Genomic DNA, 22,659 nt, shown 5'->3' with positions numbered 1-22,659 from the left:
TTAATCTTTTATTTGTTTTTTCCTTTCTTAATTTTTATTTCAAAGATCTTTTTCTCTTTTAAGGATTGGTGCGTGTTATTCACTCAAACCCTCTTATCAGCTTATCACTCACCACTACTCTCCAAGCAGCACACCACTTGACCACACCCCCGTCACTATATGACCACCCTCTCTCTCTCTACACTCTAAACTGTCTACTTTAACACAGTTCAACTAAATACGTGGAAATCCAATCATCAAACGGTATTTACATCATGAATCCTAGAACATCACTCACACTCACACTCACATACTCTCTTTATGACATTCTATATAAACTCATTTGATTTCCCTCCCCAACACAAATCTCATTTCTCTCCTCTTCTTCTTCTTCCTCTTCTCTTTCTCCCTCTTCTTCTAAAAATGGGCACCATTGGCATTACCAAACTCATTCCATTCTTTCTATCACTGCTGCTAGTGACAGCAGTAGAATCATCGAGAATACCGTTTGCTTGTAACCCGAGAGATTCAAACACAAAAAACTATCCATTTTGTAAAACAAATCTACCCATACAGTACAGAGTTAGAGATTTCATTGGACGTTTAACATTACATGAAAAGGTAGGACTATTGGTTAATAACGCTGCACCTGTTCCTAGGCTTGGTATTCAAGGTTATGAATGGTGGTCTGAAGCTCTTCATGGTGTCTCTAATGTTGGCCCTGGTACTAAATTTACTCCTCAATTCTCTGCTGCTACTAGTTTCCCACAGGTCATTACTACTGCTGCTTCTTTCAATCAATCCCTCTGGGAGGAAATCGGAAAGGTAAGATTCTTTATTTTATTTTTTCATCTATTCAGTATTATTTATTGAATTCATCTTGTTTAGATTTTTTTTAAAGAAAAAACTCTGTTCCCATTTATTAGTAAGGTTGTTCTGGTCAATATGAAGCTTTGGGTGATTCATTCCATTTATGTGTGTATTTGTTGGAAGTTGAATTAAGGATGCCATTCCATCATTTTTGTGGCATTAAAAATATTTTTGTTTTTGGGAACCTCTTCGCTATCTGCTTTAGCATTTTTTATTGAGGTGCCATAATTTACTCGTTCAGTGTTAAGTAACACGCAAGTCCTCGGAGCGTCCACAATGGACGACTAAACCCAAATATTTGGTCCAGTGGATAGACGTAGTGGGACGGATCATCGATCAAAATTTGATCAAAGACTAAAATCCAGACCAAATTTGGTCGGCGACCAAGACCAAACCCAAATATAATCGGGCGTTTATATAGTCCACGTCCCATCACCAGGCGGACGTATAGTCCACATCCCACCCCAGACGGACGTATAATGCACGCCTGTTTTTTTTTCTTTTGTGTGGGGCGTGGTTATACCTCCGCCCCACTCTTTACAAATTTCAAATGCATGGGGCGGGCTTAATACCTCCGCCCCACTCTTTACAATTTTTTTTTTTTTGAATTTTTATGCACCGGGCGAACGTATAGTCACCGTCCCACACCAGGCGTTGGTATAGTCCACGCCCCACACCAGGCGAACGTATAATGTACGTCTGACCAAATTTAATTTTTTCACCGTAACGTCACACACCAGACTAAACCCAAAATTTAATCATTTTTTCCCTCTTTAGTCTTTAGTTATACTCGCACCACTGCAGTTGCTCTCAGTAATACTGCTGGCAGTTAACGTATTCGTTAAGCTAGGATACTAACTTTGTCTAAATCGATGAAATCATAATTAAGATTGAAATTAGTTATGTAATCAATTTTCATTACTCAAAAGTTTATCAAAATTTGGTGACAACTACTAGAGCGAACGTGGTCTTTGTTAGGTCCTATGATGGCTGCAAATAATTCAGTGCTAAGATAAAGACATCTCCTAACTCTATTATTACTTCTTAAGCACATCTTTTCCACTACCTATATTGAATATCCCCTCTTAAATTCACTTTGCAGCATAAACTTTTGAATCATCTTATAATGACCAAAATACCCCCAATCATATTTTTTTTATATTTGTGGTAAAAATAATTCTGATATTTTTTTGCAGTTTCTAAAGTGCAAGCCACTTTTACCCACAAAAACAATCACTCGTGAGGCCACAGAGAAGTGGGTCCGAAAAAAACATTTGTAGCTTACGTTTGCAAATTAATGTCTGAATTTTTTTGAATCCGCAGGTAGTGTCAGATGAAGCAAGAGCAATGTACAATGGAGGGAATGCCGGGCTCACATTTTGGAGTCCTAACGTGAATGTATTTAGAGACCCAAGATGGGGAAGAGGACAGGAAACGCCCGGTGAAGACCCAGTTATAGCTGGTAAATATGCAGCAAGATATGTAAGAGGTTTACAGGGTAATGACGGCAACAAATTGAAAGTTGCAGCTTGTTGCAAACATTACACAGCTTATGATCTTGACAATTGGAATGGTGTTGATCGTTTCCATTTCAATGCTAAGGTAGGTTTTCAATTCTATCACTCCACTCTGTTTCTGATTTATCAGTTGTCTTTAGGTCCACTTTCTGAATTAGGTGGGACCATATTTGCACTTGGTTGTTCAAGTGGTTCTGTCCTTTCATCATGTCAAATGCTACTTGAAGTAGAAGAAAGCATTTTCGTTATCATGTTATCTTCTTTCTCAAATCTTACCTTTCCTGCCCATCCTCTAAACATCTCTATATTTTGTTGGTATTCTTTTTTTACTCGCAAGCATTCTTGATCTAATAGTATCACAACCAGCGATTTTGAAAATATAAACCATATTCAACCAGTTAGTTAATTCAGCCAAGTTTTTCACTCAACCAATATTTTTCATTCTTTCTTCTTGTCCCAGTGACATGGAATGGTCCCTTGCGGAACATCGGATACGAAAACATAAAGAATGAAATGACAAAACAATTTCGTTTTCTTTTTTCTTGTTTTTATGCTATTCTTCCTTTCAGAAAAGTTCTTCAAACAAATGCATCATTGTCCAATGACTCCAATCTTCAATTTTGTTTTTGTTTTATCGTATTATATATTCCTTTAGATGCATACCTTTAACCAGAAGAGAAAAAAAATGCGCTGGATTTTGTGATTTTTTTTTTTGTCAATGAACAATTTTAAGTTTGTTATTGGATGTGCAGTGGCCACCATGAGGTACAAAAGGCTGCAACTGCAATACAATAATTGTTGAATAATTGTTGTGCTCGTTTGTAGGTAAGCAAGCAGGACTTGGCGGATACATTTGATGTGCCATTCAGAACATGTGTAACGGAAGGAAAAGTTGCTAGCGTTATGTGTTCATACAATCAAGTCAATGGCATTCCAACTTGCGCTGACCCAAATCTCCTTAAAGGTACAATCAGAGGTGACTGGAAGCTCAATGGGTATGTTATTTACATCAAACTTTCTGATAATCCAATTTTCTAGACCGTAAGATGTAGTACAAGTTTTTTGATCTGTTACCGATTTTGTGGGTCCCACAGGTATATTGTCTCAGACTGTGACTCGGTTGGTGTTTTCTATGATAACCAACACTACACTGCTACGCCAGAAGAGGCTGCTGCAGCTGCCATTAAAGCAGGTAACAGTTAAAAACTTGACCACCACTGTCATTAATATAGTCTGACTGAACTTGATTCAGCTGAAGCTGACCCCTTGCCACATCATTTTTCAGGGCTAGATTTGGATTGTGGGCCATTTTTAGCTGTGCATACTGAGTCAGCCATCAGAGGAGGGAAATTGAGTGAGTCAGATGTAAACAATGCCTTGATCAATACAGTTACAGTACAAATGAGACTTGGGATGTTCGATGGGGAGCCAAGAAATCAGCCATTCGGTCACTTAGGGCCACATATCGTCTGCAGACCAGATCACGATCACCTTGCGTTAGAAGCAGCTAGACAAGGTATCGTTCTATTGAAAAATCGCGGGCCTTTGCCGTTGTCGACTCAGCGTCACCGTACTATTGCAGTTATCGGGCCTAATTCAGATGTTACTACAACAATGATTGGAAATTATGCTGGTAAGAACAATGTCAGAAGCATAATCAAGCTAATTCGAATGTTTTGTTGTTTTGCCTTTTAAGCAATTGATTGAGTTTATTTTGTTCTGATTTAGGAATTGCATGTGGATATACTACGCCGGTACAAGGGATAGCAAGATATGTTAAAACCATTCATGAAAAAGGTTGTGCTAATGTGGCTTGTAAAGGGAAAGAGTTATTCGGTGCTGCCGAGAATGCTGCTCGTCAGGCTGATGCAACTGTTTTAGTAATGGGACTTGACCAATCGATTGAGGCTGAGTTTTTGGATAGAACAGATTTATTTCTCCCTGGGCACCAACAAGAGTTGATTTCCAGAGTTGCCATGGCTTCTAAAGGTCCTACAATTCTTGTTCTCATGTCTGGCGGACCTTTGGAAATAACCTTTGCCAAAAACGATCCACATATATCTGGTATCTTCTGGGTTGGTTATCCTGGTCAATCTGGTGGTACCGCCATCGCAGATGTCATCTTCGGACAAACCAATCCAGGTGCATTTTTACCTACTCTTAGCACTTTGTTTACCTGGTGACCTGGTCTCTGGCTGCTATTGACCTACATGATTCAAAGATTGAGTTCTTCCGCAAATACTAACATTTTTGCATTTCAGGAGGAAAACTTCCAATGACATGGTACCCTCAAGATTACCTAGCTAAAGTTCCAATGACAAATATGGGTTTAAGGGCAGACCCAGCAAGAGGTTACCCAGGAAGAACTTACAGGTTTTACAAAGGACCAGTTGTGTACCCATTTGGGCATGGATTGAGCTACACCAGTTTCGTCCATACCATTTCTAAAGCCCCAGCAATGTTAGGAGTACCTCTTGGTGGTAGACATACTACTGCTTCCAACACAACAGCAATATTAAACAATGCCGTGAATGTTACCCACGCAAAATGCGACCGTCTTTCTGTCGGACTACACGTGAACGTTAAAAACACCGGTGAAAGAGATGGATCCCACACATTACTTGTCTACTCAACACCACCAGCCGGCCATTTTGCTCCTGAAAAACAATTAGTGGCTTTCGAAAGAGTTCATGTTCCTGCTAACTCTGAACAACAAGTTAGAATTGGTATACTTGTTTGCAGGTACCTCAGTATCGTCGATAAATATGGTATCAGAAGAATTCCAATGGGAGAACATCACATCCATGTAGGTGATATTAAGCATTCTATTAATCTTCATGTTGATGCTTTAGGAGAAATCAAATCATAGAGCTAGAGAAGCCAGATACGGTCGAGCCGTGGACGAAACATGCCAACGTGCTTTTCTCAATATACCATTCATGTCCTTGACTCAAGGACTCATAGTCTATAAACCCTTCATTATATAGGGAAGGAAATATGAAAAAGGAAAGGGGCGCAAGTCTCATACTTCTACCTGATTTTCAAATTTTTAAAAATATGTAAAAAAAAGTTCAAAGATGGAAAAATTTATACTCCATTTTTGTCTTATATTTAATTATTATTAAGCTCCATTTCAATTAGGAGCATGTAATTGTATCATTATTCATAGTTGGGGTTTGGAAAAACTCTACATAATAACAAGAAGAATCAAAATTGTGGGAATCAAGTGTTTGACCCTCGCCTAATTCTCTCTTACTCAAATGCCTTTGAATTAAAACTCAATTTTAACAAAAATTAACCCATTTTATTGAAATGACCCTTGAAAAAAGAAGGAGGGTCATTTGGATAAAGATGTTTGATAATGTTATCAAATGATAAACTATATCCTTTAAGGGTATAATCGTCATGCCAATTTAAACATAACATGTCTCACAAATTATACGTAAGAATTCGACAAATTTTATATACTTGGAAAGTTTTTTGAAAGACCTACACAACGAGCGTAAATACAACTATCAAATTTTCATTTCATGAAACTTTTTATTCTCTAAATAATTTTTTAATTTTTCTTCATATTTTATAGTGTGCAGACAATATGCACACTAATTTTATGTGCAGGAAATATACACACTGATTTCTGTACATAATTTTTTTAAATTTTCTTCATATTTATAGTGTGCAGGCAATATGCACACTGATTTTTGTAAATATTTTTTTAAATTGTCTACATATTTTATAGTGTGCAGGTAATATGCACATTAATTTTATGTGCAGGCAATATGCACACTGGTTATTTTGTTAATCCTACTTCCTATAATATTCCAGGGCCATTGGAATAATTTGCAAATTTTATTAAATAACCCTGGGGCCAAAAGAGTAAGACCCGTAATTTCCAGGGTCATAAGAATAAATTTCTCATCAAAATTTGAAGTTCAGTTAGCAGCTGCTGATTCTACTTGTCTAAATCTTGAACGATTTTTTGGGGACTACTCAAAAAATGGGGGACTACTCTCAAGTTTTTGGGTGGTTTACTGGTAGTAATTTCCAATCACCCCTTATATGATTTTTTTAAATACCTACTTTACCCTTAATGATTAACTTAGTTAGTGTGATGATTAATTAGTGTTAGTGTTATGATTAGTAACTGATTAATTAGTGATTAGTGAGTTATATTAGTGGGATTATTTTGTTATAACATTATTATTGAGAGATAAAAAGAAGAAGAAGGATATATGAAGAAGATGGGTGACCAACTCTAGGTAAAGGGGAACCGATCCTAGTAAGAGGTGTAACCGATCACAAGAGGGGAATCGATCCTTGTAAGAGGTGCAACACGTTTCTAGATATTGGGAACCGATCTTGTGAACACGTGCAACACGTTTTTAGACATTGGGAACCGATCCTATAGACATGTGAAACAAATACAAGTTAAATACCACATATATGTGGGAACCTATCCTAGTACCTAATCAACCGAATTTTTGGAAAGCTAGTGTGACTAAATCCAGTACTCACATGGAGGTAGAACCGAAACTTGTTTTGGTAGAACCGTGGAACCCATGATTGGTGATTGAGCGTTCTTAATCAATCACATAATTCTTGAAAGTCAGATGAACTAATTCTAAACTTGTTTGGAAGTGTGGCAAATCGGTTTCAAGATTGCAAGTATGAAAGAGGAATTACAAAGTTAAGATGTCGACATACTTTGAACATGTGCAGTGACGCTTATCTTTTATTGTTCAAAGATATTCCTTAATAGCTAAAGGAAAATCCCGAATCGAAAAATAAGTTGAGAATCTTTTAATTAAGGTTTTTAATTTTATTTTTGGAAAATGAAAATTAGTAATGTGCATTTACTAGTTGGAGATTTTCTAAGAGATTTTCGGTCAATGTTTGGACAAAGCATTTCCATGAATTATGGAAACCGAATTTGGAATATATTGCATATCTTGAGAATATTTTCGGTTTTGAAAATTCCTTGGTGTCTAGACTTCCTTGGTCTATAAATATCAAAGTTTGCATTTCGAGCAAACTAATCCTCAGAGCCAGCAAAACTACGTACTTGTGTTGTTACTGGTGGAGCCGCCTATTCGGAGAGGAAAGTAACCTAATTAGGCGAAATTTCTTACGGCCGCTCGGTTTAAAGACTTCTTTGGGATTGAGAAGATCTATTAGCACCATTGGTGGGAAACTAGATAATTGCGGTTTATTATTAGTTTTCGATTGATTTGATTGACTAACGGTTGTTGAACTTGGATTGCACCTAGTTTTTTTATGCTTGAGAATCTTCTCTTCTGATATAAGATTAAATCAAACTAGATCGAAGTTTCGACGGGGATCTTTAGACTGTTTGTAGATCTAAAGACGTCTTGTGATAATTGAAAAAGCGGGAGTCTAACAACACCACCCACTATTTCGCTTAGCAACTGTATAGACAAACTCCGATATACTTTTTATGAGAATCAACTAGACAGTTAGACTCAATCAATAAAAAGATATATCAAAGAGTTCATATCTCAATCTCTCGATTTGATCTTTACTCAAGCAAATGGGATCTGCGAATCTTTATAAAAGAGAGATAACTTGGACGCTACCAAAGACCAATGTCCAAGGATCAATCAATATTAATCAACAACCAAAGGTCGGATTTCCAATTGATGATCTTTAACGCACAACCTGTATTATTTCAATTATATAAAAAATATAATGCGGAAAAGAAATAACACAGACACCTGAAGTTTTGTTAACGAGGAAACCGCAAATGCAGAAAAAACCCAGGACCTAGTCCAGATTGAATACACACTATATTAAGCCTCTACAGACACTAGCCTACTCCAAGCTAACTTCGGACTGGACTATAGTTGACCCCAATCAGTCTCCCACCGATCCAAGGTACAGTTGTACTCCTACGCCTCTGATTCCAGCAGGATACTGCGCACTTGATTCCCTTAGATGATCTCACCCACAACCAAGAGTTGCTGCAACCCAAAATCGCTGACTTGATAATAAACAAATCTGTCTCACACAGAAAATTCTATCAAAGGATAAATCTGTCTCCCACAGAAAAACCCTAGGTTTTGTTCCGTCTTAAGATATAAAATCAAGGTGAACAGGAACCAATTGATAATCCGGTCTTATATTCCCGAAGAACATCCTAGATTAATCAATCACCTCTCTACAATCCTTCCTGACTACACAGGCGGTTTGCCGAGGAATCACAAACAGTGAGACGAAGATGTTTGTGACTTCTTTATCTTGCCTATCGGAGAACTCTCACGATCTCAAGCCTATCAAAAATTGTATTCGTACGATAAAAGATGCAAGATCAGATCACACAACTACGATAAAAGTAGTATCGGTCTGGCTTCACAATCCCAATGAAGTCTTTAAGTCGTTAACCTGGTTTTAGAGAAGAAAACCAAAGGTTAAAGGAGAATCGACTCTAGCGAGCGCACTAGTATCACATAGACGTGTGGGGATTAGTTTTGCACAATGCTAGATGTCTCCTTTATATAGCCTTCAAATCAGGGTTTGCCTTAGTTACAAAGCAATCCATATTCACCGTTAGATGAAAACCTAATTTAGATTCAAGATAATATTTCTCAACCGTTAGATCGAAAACTTATCTTGTCACACACACTTGGGTAGACGTTTACTGGGTTTGTGAAAACAATGCCCAAACGTGCACGTGTATGTTGGTTCAACATAATAACCCAAAAGGTTAACCATATGAGCATTTCATATTAACTTTGTTCTTCTTCACCATAACTAGTTCAATTGACTCAAATGAACTAGTTAAAGATTTGTTCAATTGCTATGAGATCTTATGTAACTACACACGACACAATTGAAACAAAGATGATTCGATTCGATTGAGTCGGCTCATGAACTTTATAGCCGTAGTTTGCATAAAGCATTCCTTAGTAATTTAAGTTTCATGTTCAGAGCACATCTTTAGATCATAACCACTTAAGCTCACACACAAGTTTGCGGACTTAAGACAACCGGTGGAATTTTCCAAACTCAGCAGAAAATCTCGGGAATGAGACTTTCGCCAGTTCGCGGACTTACACGCAAATGAGTTGTTGGAAAATCCCAGCAGAAATTCTCGGTCGAGAACTTCCGTCAATTCACGGACTGAGTTCGCGGTCTGGGTTCGCGGACTTGGCAAAGCCAATTCCTCCGGTTTCTCTCAATCAACAAAGTTCGAAAACTTCGGATTAAGGAATACATGGTTATGTAATCTAAACTCTCATTCCAATCATTGAGACATTCTCAGAGGACGTTATATAGCCGTTACTCACAGACCGTTTCGCGTCAGAGCAATTCTCAAAGTAATATAAAATTTTCATGACTTTCGTCACTAGGTGAAGATAAATTGATCAAAGTGAAACGCTTTACCAACACATGATTTCGAGATATAGATATACTCGGCTCGAAATATCAAATGTGTATGATACAGTCTGTTTAGCATACGACTTTTGTCTCATAAGAAGTAGGAGATAGAAGAGATAGAATTTTGAGTGATAGATAAGTTCAAGTCTCCACGTATCTTTTTGTTAATGAAGTTCCATGGTTCCTTGAGTAGATATTCGTTGTTGTATGATAAATCTCCATGAAGTCCTTGAGCTCAACTATGCTTTTCTATCCTAGTCCGAGACTTAGCTATGTAGACTAGAAATCAAGACTCATAGTTTTGATCACTAACATTTACAAACATGCTTGATATAGAAACACATGCGAGGTCGAACGAGCTATGCTCTAAATATCTCCCCCTTTGTCAATTTTAGTGAGAAAACTATAAATACATATGGAATACAAAAAAGATAAACTTTAGTGGCTCCTATTCCATAGTCTAATCTTCAACGTTCCTTGAAATCTTCGTCCTTCCAAGTACTCCAATGATCCCAAAGGTTGTAAGTTTAGCACCATCGTTGTTGAAGATCCGTAGCTATAACAATGAGAGAAAATCGAGATTCTCGATCATTATTATACAGTGTCATAGTATCATTATGTAACATCAAAGTCCAATTGCATCACGACTTTAACAACAATACTATGGTGATATGTATCACTCCCCCTTAGTCAATACTCCATCTCGATCATGGAAACCACTCCCCCTTACACAATGATCCGAAAACCATATGTATTTGTAGTGTGAACTACATTATTTCTCCCCCTTTTTGTCAATAAAATTGGCAAAGGTAAAAGAACGGGTTCATAATAAAATTTCCACATGAGACATTTCATAGACTAAAAGAAAAATACATACCATCTTAATTTAGATGCAATCATAAAGCCGAAGCTAAATGCATTCATCAAGAAGTTTTAAGATACAAGATAACCCCTATAAAATTCTACAGCCGCATACCCCGCAAGATATTACCATTAAGCACAAGTTCAAAATAACTCTCCCCCATTTGATGTCATTCCCGAAAGAACAACAAGAGCGACCTTAATTTCGAAAGAAAAGAAGGATTTTTTTTTTCTAATTGGACACCAAAAACCATGGAAATTATTTTCTATATCCAAAACTCAACCAAATTAATCACAAGTAAACCCATGATTAATTTAATCGGAATACACAACTAAATCAAACCACAAAAGTGATCAATTTAATTGATTGTGCTCAACATAAGAAATCTCACGGAGCTACGACTAAGATAACCATACAGAGATGACTACCTTAATCGTTCAAATACTCACATAAGGAAAACCTTATGGAATATACGACTACATCAACCAATAGAACATGATTAGTATATCCGTTCATATACTCAACACAAGAACTTGTGGAATATATAAAAAACTCAACTAGATTAATTACAAGAGAACCTATAATTAATCTAATTGGAATACACAACCAAACTAATCACCGGAGCAATCAATTTAATTGTCAAAAGATTTTTGCTCGACAAAAGAACATTTTCGGAGCAAATAACTAAATAACCAATCAAGATGATTAATTTAGTTCAAGAATGCTCAACATACAACATTCATGGGACAACCAACAAGGCCAATATTAATCGACATAGTTGTAAGGTGCTCAACATAAGATACACAATGGATCCTTCGCGGTAAAACATAACAAAATGGATCAATGAAGATCAATATCGTGGATAACATACAAGGATCTATTCTATTTTCCATCACTATATGCATAACGACATAATAGACTTTATCCTTGTCAAACAAAATATTTCATCCTATTTTCCATCAAATACATGACTTCATAGGCATAACTTTTGTATTTGTCAAAAGTCCATTCGTCCTTTCATCAATACGAATACCAATTTATGAATGACTTTACTTTTGACAACATACGGGACCTTCAAGTTCACGAATGAAAACAATACATATCCGATAAACAATTGCAATATCACAAAATCATAAAGATTAATACTGCAATAAAAATCTTTGCCCTTAGAAGGTAGCATCAATCTTTTTCGCACGGATTTATACCAAGAGTGGTTACCAAAAGCGTATAAAAAGATTTCTTTAACAAAGAAGAACATACAAACTCATTGACGACTATGCACCATAGTTCACATGAGATTATTGTGAATACTCAAGAATATATAGCAATGTGAACTACTACCCATTCTCGAACTTCCTTCTTTGTGATTCACCAATATCACTCTTGTAACAGCTACAAAATAGCTTAGAATAGGATTTCTCCAAGAATCCCAGTGCCCAAGTCCAAGAAAATAGAACAAGGGAAACGAAACGGAGCAAACACTAAAAAACAAGAGACAGGACAAAGACCAATATTAACTCATCCAAATTCACAATTCTCATCTCCATTTCAAAGGGAATTCAATAACGAAGAGAATTCAAAAAGAATGAGGTAAATCCGAGTTCCGACGAAGAAGTTACGGCCAAAAAAAGTTTACCGAATATCGACGTCAAGTATGCATATGGCTTTGCGAACTTAAACCCCTGGATTTTTATTTTGAATGCAGTTATGCATACTTGGTTTGTGTACCATGTAGTCCAAACATCGCGAACTATTATTTTCAAACCTAAACATTTAAGAACCTTAAACACAGATCAAGTTAGGTAGAAATGAACGATAAGCAAGATTATTATAAGTATTCTAAGCAAATAAAAGTACAAATGTTGCACAAGTTTATAGACATACATTTTTAGATGAATCCAATCGAATTCTACCGCCTTACCGAACATAATCTGTGTGCCCCAATTCTTGTGCTTCCCTCACCGTATACAAAGCAGGGCATTCCTTGGTGAGGATGCACTTCCAACACAATCAAGTTGCGTTGGGGGTGAACAAAGTCTTGCTCACCATAAGTGACTTTTGGATTATCATGAAGGAGATCGCTTTTAGAACCTTTCACATCCAAATCCATCTTCCCAAAGAACTATTTAAGTTCCAGCATCATGGATACTGCTTTCTCCATAGTCATGGAACTTTCTGGGAGATCATTCCTTTTCACACTCAAAACATCATTGAGTTTCTTTGGTATCCACTTTTCAGTGTGTTTAGGAACGACCGAAACCTTCTTCCCATTATTCTCTTCAAGATTTTCTGGAAGAGAATTGGATTGACTATTCTTTTGCAAGTTAGTCTTTCTCCAATTGGGAGCATCAGATCTTGTCTTCGTATTTACGAAGTTATCCTTTTGATAACCATTACGGTTGTAAAAAGGCTTCGTATGACGTTTATAGGCAAATCTAGGATTATCACAGCAATGATTCCTTTGCCTAAAGGTTGGACGTTTACAACCCGTAATGTCGAGAGTGTTAGCCTTAACATATGATCCCGGTTTAATTACTTCTTTTGACACCCAAACAAGAATATCATGAAGTTTTTCATTCCTTATACGAAAACGACATCTCCTTTCCAGGTGACCTTTGTTTCCACAATAATGACAAATATAAGGAACGTTCTTACCCGGATTCATGTGTGCTAGTTTTGGAGGTTGATATACTTTTCTCTTTTGAAGCTTTACTGCCGGTGAAGGTATTTCACTTTTTCCATCAGTGAAAACCTTTTGTTGAGAAGAATCACTAGCCTTGACAAATTTTACCTCTTTTCTAATACTTGGAGCATCTATTCCCTTATAGCCCAATCCTCATGAATCACGATGATTTTTACTTGCTCCTAGCATAGTGGTTAATTTGCTTGAACTTTTTCAAGTCATCTTCCAACATATTGATTTTATCAAGAGTAGCAGCTAAATCAGCCTCAAGGCATTTTTCTCGAGCAAGATAAGGCGTTTTTCTCGAGCAAGATAAGCGCTTTCTCTGTCATCAAAACTTGTTTGCTGAGAGTACCTTGCTTCAGATTCGGCAAGTTTCTCTTCCAACAAAAAGTACTTTTGATAAAGATTATCACATTCAACTGACTTCATATGTAGGTTTTCCTCAGAATCCTTGAGGATTGATTCACAAGAACGATTCGAAAAATAAACACCTGCGTAACATCTTCTCAATTTCATGTTTTCTCGACAGAGAGGTGTCAGAAGAAGTGATACATGAGAAGTTGTAATCTTCATCATCTTCCACGTATCCAAAAACTTAACATACTCCGAGGCTTCCTCATCAACATCTCTGTCAATATCTAAATCACCTTCATCAGAAAGTTCATCCAACTGTTCTTCTAGGAGAGTTTCCCAATCAACAGTTTTTACATCAAGAGAATGTTTCGATATTGACTTAGATGTGACAGTTCTCTCAGGTGAATCCAAGCTTTTAGAATCATCTGGTAATTTCTGAACTGGTACGTTATTAGAGATAGACTCGTCCATAATCAGATCGCTACAAACACAGACTTGTAAGGTCTTTAATGTGTTTTCCTGCTCTGATACCAATTGAAAAAGCGGGGGTCTAACAACACCATCCAATATTTCGCTTAGCAATCTGTAAGGACAAACTCCAATATACTTTTTATGAGAATTAACTAAACAGTTAGACTCAATCAATAAAAATATATATCAAAGAGTTAATATCTCAATCTCTCGACTTGATCTTTACTCAAGCAAATGGAAATCTACGAGTCTTTATCAAAGAGATATAACTTGGACGGCACCAAAGACCAATGTCCAAGGATCAATCAATATCAATCAACAACCAAAGGTCGGATTTCCAATTGATGATCTTTAACGCACAACCTGTATTATTTCAATTATATAAAAAATATAATGCGGAAAAGAAATAACACAGACACCAGAAATTTTGTTAACGAGGAAATGCAAATGCAGAAAAACCTCGGGACCTAGTCCAGATTGAATACACACTGTATTAAGCCGCTACAGACACTAGCCTACTCCAAGCTAACTTCAGACTGGACTATAGTTGAACCCCAATCAGTCTCCCACCGATCCAAGGTGCAGTTGTACTCTTACGCCTCTGATCCCAGCAGGATACTGCGCACTTGTTTCCCTTAGTTGATCTCACCCACAACCAAGAGTTGCTGCAACCCAAAATCGCAGACTTGATAATAAACAAATCTGTCTCACACAGAAAAGTCTATCAAAGGATAAATCTGTCTCCCACTGAAAAACCCTAGGTTTTGTTCCGTCTTAAGATATAAAATCAAGGTGAACAGGAACCAATTAATAATCCGTTCCTATATTCCCGAAGAACAACCTAGATTAATCAATCACCTCTCTACAATCCTTCCTGACTACACAGGCGGTTTGTCGAGGAATCAAAAATAGTGAGACGAAGATGTTTGTGACTTCTTTATGTTGCCTATCGGAGAACTCTCACGATATCGATCCAATCAAAGATTGTACTCGTACAATAGAAGATGCAAGATCAGATCACACAACTACGATAAAAGTAGTATCGGTCTGCTTCACAATCCCAATGAAGTCTTTAAGTCGTTAACCTGATGTTAGAGAAGAAAACCAAAAGTTAAAGGAGAATCGACTCTAGCGAGCGCACTAGTATCACACAGACGTGTGGGGATTAGTTTTGCACAATGCTAGATGTCTCCTTTATATAGCCTTCAAATCAGGGTTTTGCCTTAGTTACAAAGCAATCCATATTCACCGTTAGATGAAAACCTGATTTAGATTCAAGCTAATATTTCTCAACCGTTAGATCGAAAACTTAGATTGTCACACACACTTGGGTAGACGTTTACTGGGTTTGTGAAAACCATACCCAAACGTGTACGTGTATGTTGGTTCAACATAGTAACCCAAAAGGTTAACCATATGAGCATTTCATATTAACCTTTTTCTTCTTCACCATAACTAGTTCAATTGACTCAAATGAACTAGTTAATGAGTTGTTCAATTGTTATGAGATATTATGTAACTACACAAGACACAATTGAAACAAAGATGATTCGATTCGATTGAATCGGCTCATGAACTTTATAGCCACGGTTTGCATAAAGCATTCCTTAGTAATTTATGTTTCATGTTCATAGAACATCTTTAAATCATAACCACTTAAGCTCAGAAACAAGTTCGCGGACTTAAGACAACCGGTGGAGTTTTCCAAACTCAGCAGAAAATCTCGGCAAGGAGACTTACGCCAATTCGCGGACTAGGTTCGCGGACTTACACGCGAACGAGTTGTTGGAAAATCCCAGAAGAAATTCTCGGTCGAGAACTTCCGTCAGTTCGCGGACTGGGTTCGCGGACTTGGCAAAGCCAATTCCTCAGGTTTCTCTCAATCAATAAAGTTCGAAAACTTCGGATTAAGGAATACATGGTTATGTAATCTAAACTCTCATTCCAATCATTGAGACATTCTCAGAGGACGTTATACAGCCGTTATTCACAGAACGTTTCGCGTCAGAGCAATTCTCAAAGTAATTGAAACTTTTCATGACTTTCGTCACTAGGTGAAGATAAACTTGATCAAAGCGAAACGCTTTACCAACACACGAGAAGCTGTGTTTCGACAAAACCGCCCAGATAAGCGAGCCGCGTATATGTTAACATACGCCCATGCCTCAACTCCCTCTTCAAAACGAGCTTCACATCAAAAACCACAGGAGGTCTCACGACAGCATCCTCTAGCACAGGAAAAACCAGACTCGAGATACCCGCATTTTCCATTCTCGATGAAGAAAGTCTTGGAGTTGTTGGAAGTATGGGTGCGAGACGGAGAAGTTTAGCTGTCTCCTGTGTGGCGACGACCAACTGATCAAGAGATGATAGATCCGAGATATTTCCATTATCACAGGTTTCTTCACCACCCTACCAGTGAATCCAACGCCCTAAAGCGCATTGTCCAGAAGAAGCTCAATTCAGAAGAGTTACTTCCTTTCTCTGAAAATTAGTGCGTGCAATTCTCCTGAAGTGAGTGCTCGGAAGATCCAGTAGTTTTGTTCAAAAAGAATTTCAAAGAACAAGTAAGTTGTATTACACAATTTTACGTGAAAGTTAGCTTTGAGGCCTACTGGGGACTTGATGTCCCACATCGAGAAACATATCGATGATGCAAATCGCCTTAAACACCATGTTTATTTTCCTCTTTCATGATTTCCTTCTCACACGATGTTTGTGATTTCGTATGGCATATACCATGTCGTTAGAATATTCATATTATGTTCAAAACCAGAATGCAAATCTTTTAAAACAGTCTCTTTCAGAAAAGTAACTCACAAAATCATTCAGAATAAACCAATTCAAAATTCAATCACCTATTAGTTTAAGACCTAAAATCAAAGTGTGAAAAGATTTCCTCACATCACTCAAAGCACCTAATAAGGGAAAAGTATAGGTCAGAAGATGTAAAGCATTCAAGGGAAGTATTTCAGCAACAACTCATTCTTCTGGGAAAGAGCAGCTTTCATGGTCTGGAGGGCGGCCTGCTTCAATTAAAATTCCTTGGACAACTTCTCTATCTCTTATTCCTGGCGAGCAATGCAGTCCACGGAGGGTACTTTGCTCATCTCGCCTTGCAGCTCCTGGAGCTTCTGGATCTCGGAAAACCCTTCACAGAACCAATAGGCGTTAAACTCATACCTTACGAACACATCCCGATGGAACTCCCAGTTTGAAATTATCTCTTGAGAGACGGTGTGCCCGGTCACGACACTCATGCCATAAATGGTGGATAAAGCTTCTTCGACACGTGTTACTAATGCAAAGCGACTTTTTATCTTTTTGAAAGTGGAAATATGACCATGCTTCTTCCATATTTTGGTGTATAACTCCTCATACTTAGACGGCACGCTGAATCCTCCAACCAGCACATGATACAGGAAAGGGGCGTCGAAAGGAGGATCAAAAATGGCTCCAGCAGCAGCAGCAGGAGGCGCAACCAATGCCTCGACAGCCGCAGAAGACTCTTTAGAGGGAAGCAACTCTAAAATCATAGAAGTAGCATCTCCAGTATTTCCTGCAGTATTCACTTCACCCTCAAGATTGATTTCTTCCACGGTCTCATCCACGAGATCACTGAAACGGTCAGACTCCCTGTCACACTTGGAGGAGCTTCCATCATCGACGACCGCGTTTTTGTCATCCTTGTCATCACCTTTAATAGGTTTAGTCTCACCGGATATCTCTAAAGCTGCATCTTGACTACGTGCTAACCTCGTAAAAGCATTTTCCTTCATGGGCCCCTGATTTTGAATAAAGATCACGTTTAGTGGAGATGACTCAAGATGGATAAATCGGCAGAGCAAAAGAGGAGTTTAAAGTACCTGCATATGGGAAGAATTGAAAACCACCGGTCCATTTTCTTGCCTCTTGGACCTTGCTCCTTCATCCTGGGGACTGTAGTCATCAGGAGCTCCAGCCTTGGTTCGCTTTCCCGGAAGTGGCTTCAATCGTTTATGCTGCTCCAAGATCTCGGGGGACGGCTCGCCACGAGGAACTGCCACAACTTCTTCCGAGAACTTTTGAAAAGATAGCAGCTCTTCCTTCCAAAAAATTTTATACTAACCAGTCGCGGCTGGTTTCCTTCCAAGTAGCAGGAATGGAATGCTCTGTTTCGTTGCAAAGAGGCTAGCATCAAGAACAGACGACACAAGCTCCTTTGAAGGCATTGGTGGATGATCGAAGGGATGCCTTGATAAAATCCCATCTGACGGGCGGCTCTGTTAATATTATAAGGAACCGCAGTAAGGAATTCATCAAAATAGGATGGAACATATCCCGATGTACAACTTTGCAGGAATATAATCTCTCCAGAGCTCATATCCTATTCATTGGTGTGCAACACAGCGTCAGGAGCAGTGGTAAAGGTTTTCGGTTGAATCACAGAAGAATGAACCGTCCCCAAACGTGTACGTGTATGTTGGTTCAACATAGTAACCCAAAAGGTTAACCATATGAGCATTTCATATTAACCTTGTTCTTCTTCACCATAACTAGTTCAATTGACTCAAATGAACTAGTTAAAGAGTTGTTCAATTGTTATGAGATCTTATGTAACTACACAAGACACAATTGAAACAAAGATGATTCGATTCGATTGAATCGGCTCATCAACTTTATAGCCACGGTTTGCATAAAACACTCCTTAGTAATTAAGTTTCATATTCAGAGCACATCTTAAATCATAACCACTTAAGCTCACAAACAAGTTCGCGGACTTAAGACAACCGGTGGAGTTTTCCAAACTCAGCAGAAAATCTTGGCAAGGAGACTTACGCCAGTTCACGGACTAGGTTCGCGGACTTACACGCGAACGAGTTGTTAGAAAATCCCAACAGAAATTCTCGGTCGAGAACTTCCGTCAGTTCGCGGACTTGGCAAAGCCAATTCCTCCGGTTTCTCTCAATCAACAAAGTTCGAAAACTTCGGATTAAGGAATACATGGTTATGTAATCTAAACTCTCATTACAATCATTGAAAAATTCTCAGAGGACGTTATATAGCCGTTATTCACAGACCGTTTCGCGTCAGAGCAATTCTCAAAGTAATTGAAACTTTTCATGACTTTCGTCACTAGGTGAAGATAAACTTGATCAAAGCGAAACGCTTTACCAACACATGATTTCGAGATATAGATATGCGAGATATACTCGGCTCGAAATATCAAATGTGTATGATCCAGTCTATATAGCATACGACTTTTGTCTCATAAGAAGTAGGATATAGAAGAGATAGATTTTTGAGTGATAGATAAGTTCAAGTCTCCACATAATTTTTTGTTGATGAAGTTCCACGGTTCCTTGAGTAGATCTTCGTTGTTGTATGATGAATCTCCATGAAGTCCTTGAGCTCAAATACACTTTTCTATCCTAGTCCGAGACTTAGCTATGTAGATTAAAAATCAATACTCATAGTTTTGATCACTAACATTGACAAACATGCTTGATATAGCAACGCATGCGAGGTCGACCGAGCTATGCTCTAACAATAATCCATTGCTAACAGACTCCGTTCTGTGCGTGATTGATTACAAGAGATTCAAGTTGATTGTGTGCATGTGTTTATTGAAGATCTAAGAAGATTTGAAGACAAAGAAGACTTTGAAGATTTCTGATTTGAGTTCATAATCTTTGGTGTGCACAATACTTGTTTCGGTTAAATAGAATCCAACTATAATCGGTTTATCCTTGTGGTAGATTGGATTGATTAGTTGAGTAGATCGGCATCAATACAATTCTTTGTGATTCAAAGTATTGATTGCAATATCTAGACAATTACTTTGGTAGTTGTTATTAGATAGATCTAAGGACCTGACAAAGGAGTTTATTGGGATAAATGGAAGAGCCTTTTGTCGAACTCACATCACTTGGTTGAAAAGAGTTGTTACCAAACATATTTTTTGTTCCTTTACTGTTTGGAATACGAACAAAGGAATTGTTCCAAGTACGTGACTTATTACAAGTTGGAGGCGTGTGAATACAGACGGAACTAGGTGAACTATAGGTTTAGTTGCTTGGTATCAACTATACGAAGTTGGTTTGATTTTGTTTAGCGGATTAATCCTTAGAGTATTCAATTCTGGACAAGGTTCCGGGGTTTTTATGTATTTGCGGTTTCCTCGTTAACAAAATCTTGCTGTGTCTTTTACTTTTCCATTTATGCAATTATAATTGTTTTTATTATAATTAGAAGTAAAATACACAAACATTAATTCTTATTTACTTGATAGTAATCCTATTGTGTTTGGTTAAGTCCGAACCTTTTATGAAGTAAACATAATTCGTTGTTGTATTGTCTCGATCTCGTATCCATAGACGATCACACGAAGTGTGAACCGATTAGTTGTATTGTCTCGACTCTGTCCATAGACAATCATTTTCGGAGAAAGGACTTATAGGTGGAAAAGTTTTATATTGAGGTATATTTGGGTACCCTCGTCTTTTCAATAATCTTTTTGTTTCAACCTATAAGTCTGATACCAAGTGTTTGAGCAGTACTCGGTCGAACTCGCAAGCATTGCTATCTCAAGCTTGTTTGTTAAGTTTAGTTGATCAAAACTATATACTTGATTTCCAGTCTACTTATAGCTATGTCTCGGATTTAGGATAAAAGTGTGTAGTTGAGCTTTAGACTTCACGGCGTTCACCAATTGAAGAAAAAAATCTACTGAAGAGATTGAAGGAACTTCATCAACAAAAGCTATGTGGAGACTAAAACTTATCTATCACTCAGAAGTCTATTCTATTCTATCTTCTAAAGAGACTAAGTCGTATATCTATATAGACTTTTACATTATACACATTTGAAATTTCGAGCCGAGTTTATGTCGTTTATATATTTCTCGAAATACGTGTTGGAAGCTTATAACTTTAGCTAAAGTTCATCATCTACTTGACGAGTTTAGTTGGAGACAATTTATTTGTTGGGAACTAAATATTAAGTCAAGATGATCATGTGAAAATTACCTTGAACATCTTACATGATTTGTGTGAGACAATCATTTGATGTTAACTTGGGAAGCTACGTATTGATTGATTAATCACTTGAACATTACTTGAAGATAGTGGTATGTGTAAGATTACCATTGTTGTCTTCTAAGGATGTTTCAATGATTAAATGAGAGTTTAGAACAACTACCAATGCCAGGATATAACACATGTTGTATACTTTGTATGCTAATTGTGTAGTTCTAGTTCAGGTCCGGAATTCTTGTTTGCGAATTATGTTTGCAAACAGATTTACCTGTGAAAAAGTCTGGAGCTGTAGTTCGCGTACTCTGTTTGTGAACGGCTAGACAAGGCTGGGTCTGGAACTGTTGTTCGTGTACCCTGTTTGCGAATGACATGACAAGGCCAAAGTCCGGAACTGTTGTTCGCCTAATCTGTTTCCGAACACAGTGATAAGGTTCTAAAATCGGTAAGTATGAAATAATACTCATGAACTCAGGTTCGTTTGCGAACTCAATTTGCAAACTAAAGTCCCTGGAACTTTAATGAAATAAGGTATGTGAACTTGGTTTACAAACCGTGGAATTATGTTCATGAATCGGTTCTTGTATAAGTACTTTGTAGAATTAAAAACCAAACCGATTATGTTTCAAATGGTTCATATATATTTCTACGAGATTATGAACATTTGAACACCTCTCTTGAAACACATTTGGATTCATTTGATTATCTATCATGATTGATTGATCATCATATTTGATCCAGAAGTGTTAGATGAATGTGGCTAAACTATAAGTGTTCCTGTGGATAACTTCGGTTAACTATTATTGAGCCAACGGTTATACACGTTTGTTGATGGTGGTTTTTAGTTCAGGGTTAAAATTATAAAACCTTGCATTTAATATGTCGTCACTCTGCAAAGAGGCAGAACCATGTAAAAGTGGTGAGTGTTCAACCTCTCCACTGGCGCATTTATTGAGCAACTCAATATATCCGCATGAAATTTAGCCAGAATGGTGCATGTAGCAACAATCCCAGATATTCTGTAAATTTCGGCACCTTGCCTGTATTATTCAATTAATATAAGTTTATTTAAATGCTTTCTGTGCTATGTTCCCCGATTGAACCCTTAATATTGATATGGCATGACAATTTGTGCTCACTCACAGCAGAGTAGCACGAATTTTCCGAAAATATCAAGGTTAAGGTCCTTTCATAAAAGTATTCAATAAGAAAGCATACTGCTCTTTGGGAATAAACTTAAAGAACTCGTATGTTCAATCAATTTTGTGATAATTCACAAGATTCAAATATTAAACTGATTTGCAAAAAATAGGGTTTTGCGCCCTGTGCAGTGTATTAGACCCCGTTGGTCGAAACTAAGCTTAGGTAAACTAGGAAATTAATCCGCCATGGATTAGTAGGTGCAAAATCCTACCCAAAATTAGAAAACAAGGAATAAAAGGAGCCGCAGAATAGGAGCATCAACAAAGAGAGGTGTGGCCATGCCATAGGCCAGCCGGCGCCACTTGAAAG

General features: G+C 37.6%; 1 protein-coding gene across 1 annotated transcript; it reads left to right on the top strand.

Moving 5' to 3' along the window:
* The first annotated feature begins 327 nt into the window (after positions 1-327).
* LOC113333368 (probable beta-D-xylosidase 2) lies at positions 328-5,588 on the top strand. The gene is made up of 7 exons (XM_026579878.1): positions 328-804; positions 2,173-2,451; positions 3,192-3,361; positions 3,461-3,558; positions 3,652-3,999; positions 4,095-4,508; positions 4,628-5,588. The coding sequence occupies exons 1-7, from the start codon at positions 403-405 to the stop codon at positions 5,233-5,235; spliced, it is 2,319 nt and encodes a 772-aa protein (XP_026435663.1). The 5' UTR covers positions 328-402; the 3' UTR covers positions 5,236-5,588.
* The last annotated feature ends 17,071 nt before the right edge of the window (positions 5,589-22,659 follow it).

This window comes from Papaver somniferum, unplaced genomic scaffold, assembly GCF_003573695.1.
Source record: "Papaver somniferum cultivar HN1 unplaced genomic scaffold, ASM357369v1 unplaced-scaffold_132, whole genome shotgun sequence".
Classification (NCBI taxonomy): domain Eukaryota; kingdom Viridiplantae; phylum Streptophyta; class Magnoliopsida; order Ranunculales; family Papaveraceae; genus Papaver; species Papaver somniferum.
Note: the sequence above shows the minus strand (reverse complement) of the source record. Positions and strands in the feature narration are given on the sequence as shown.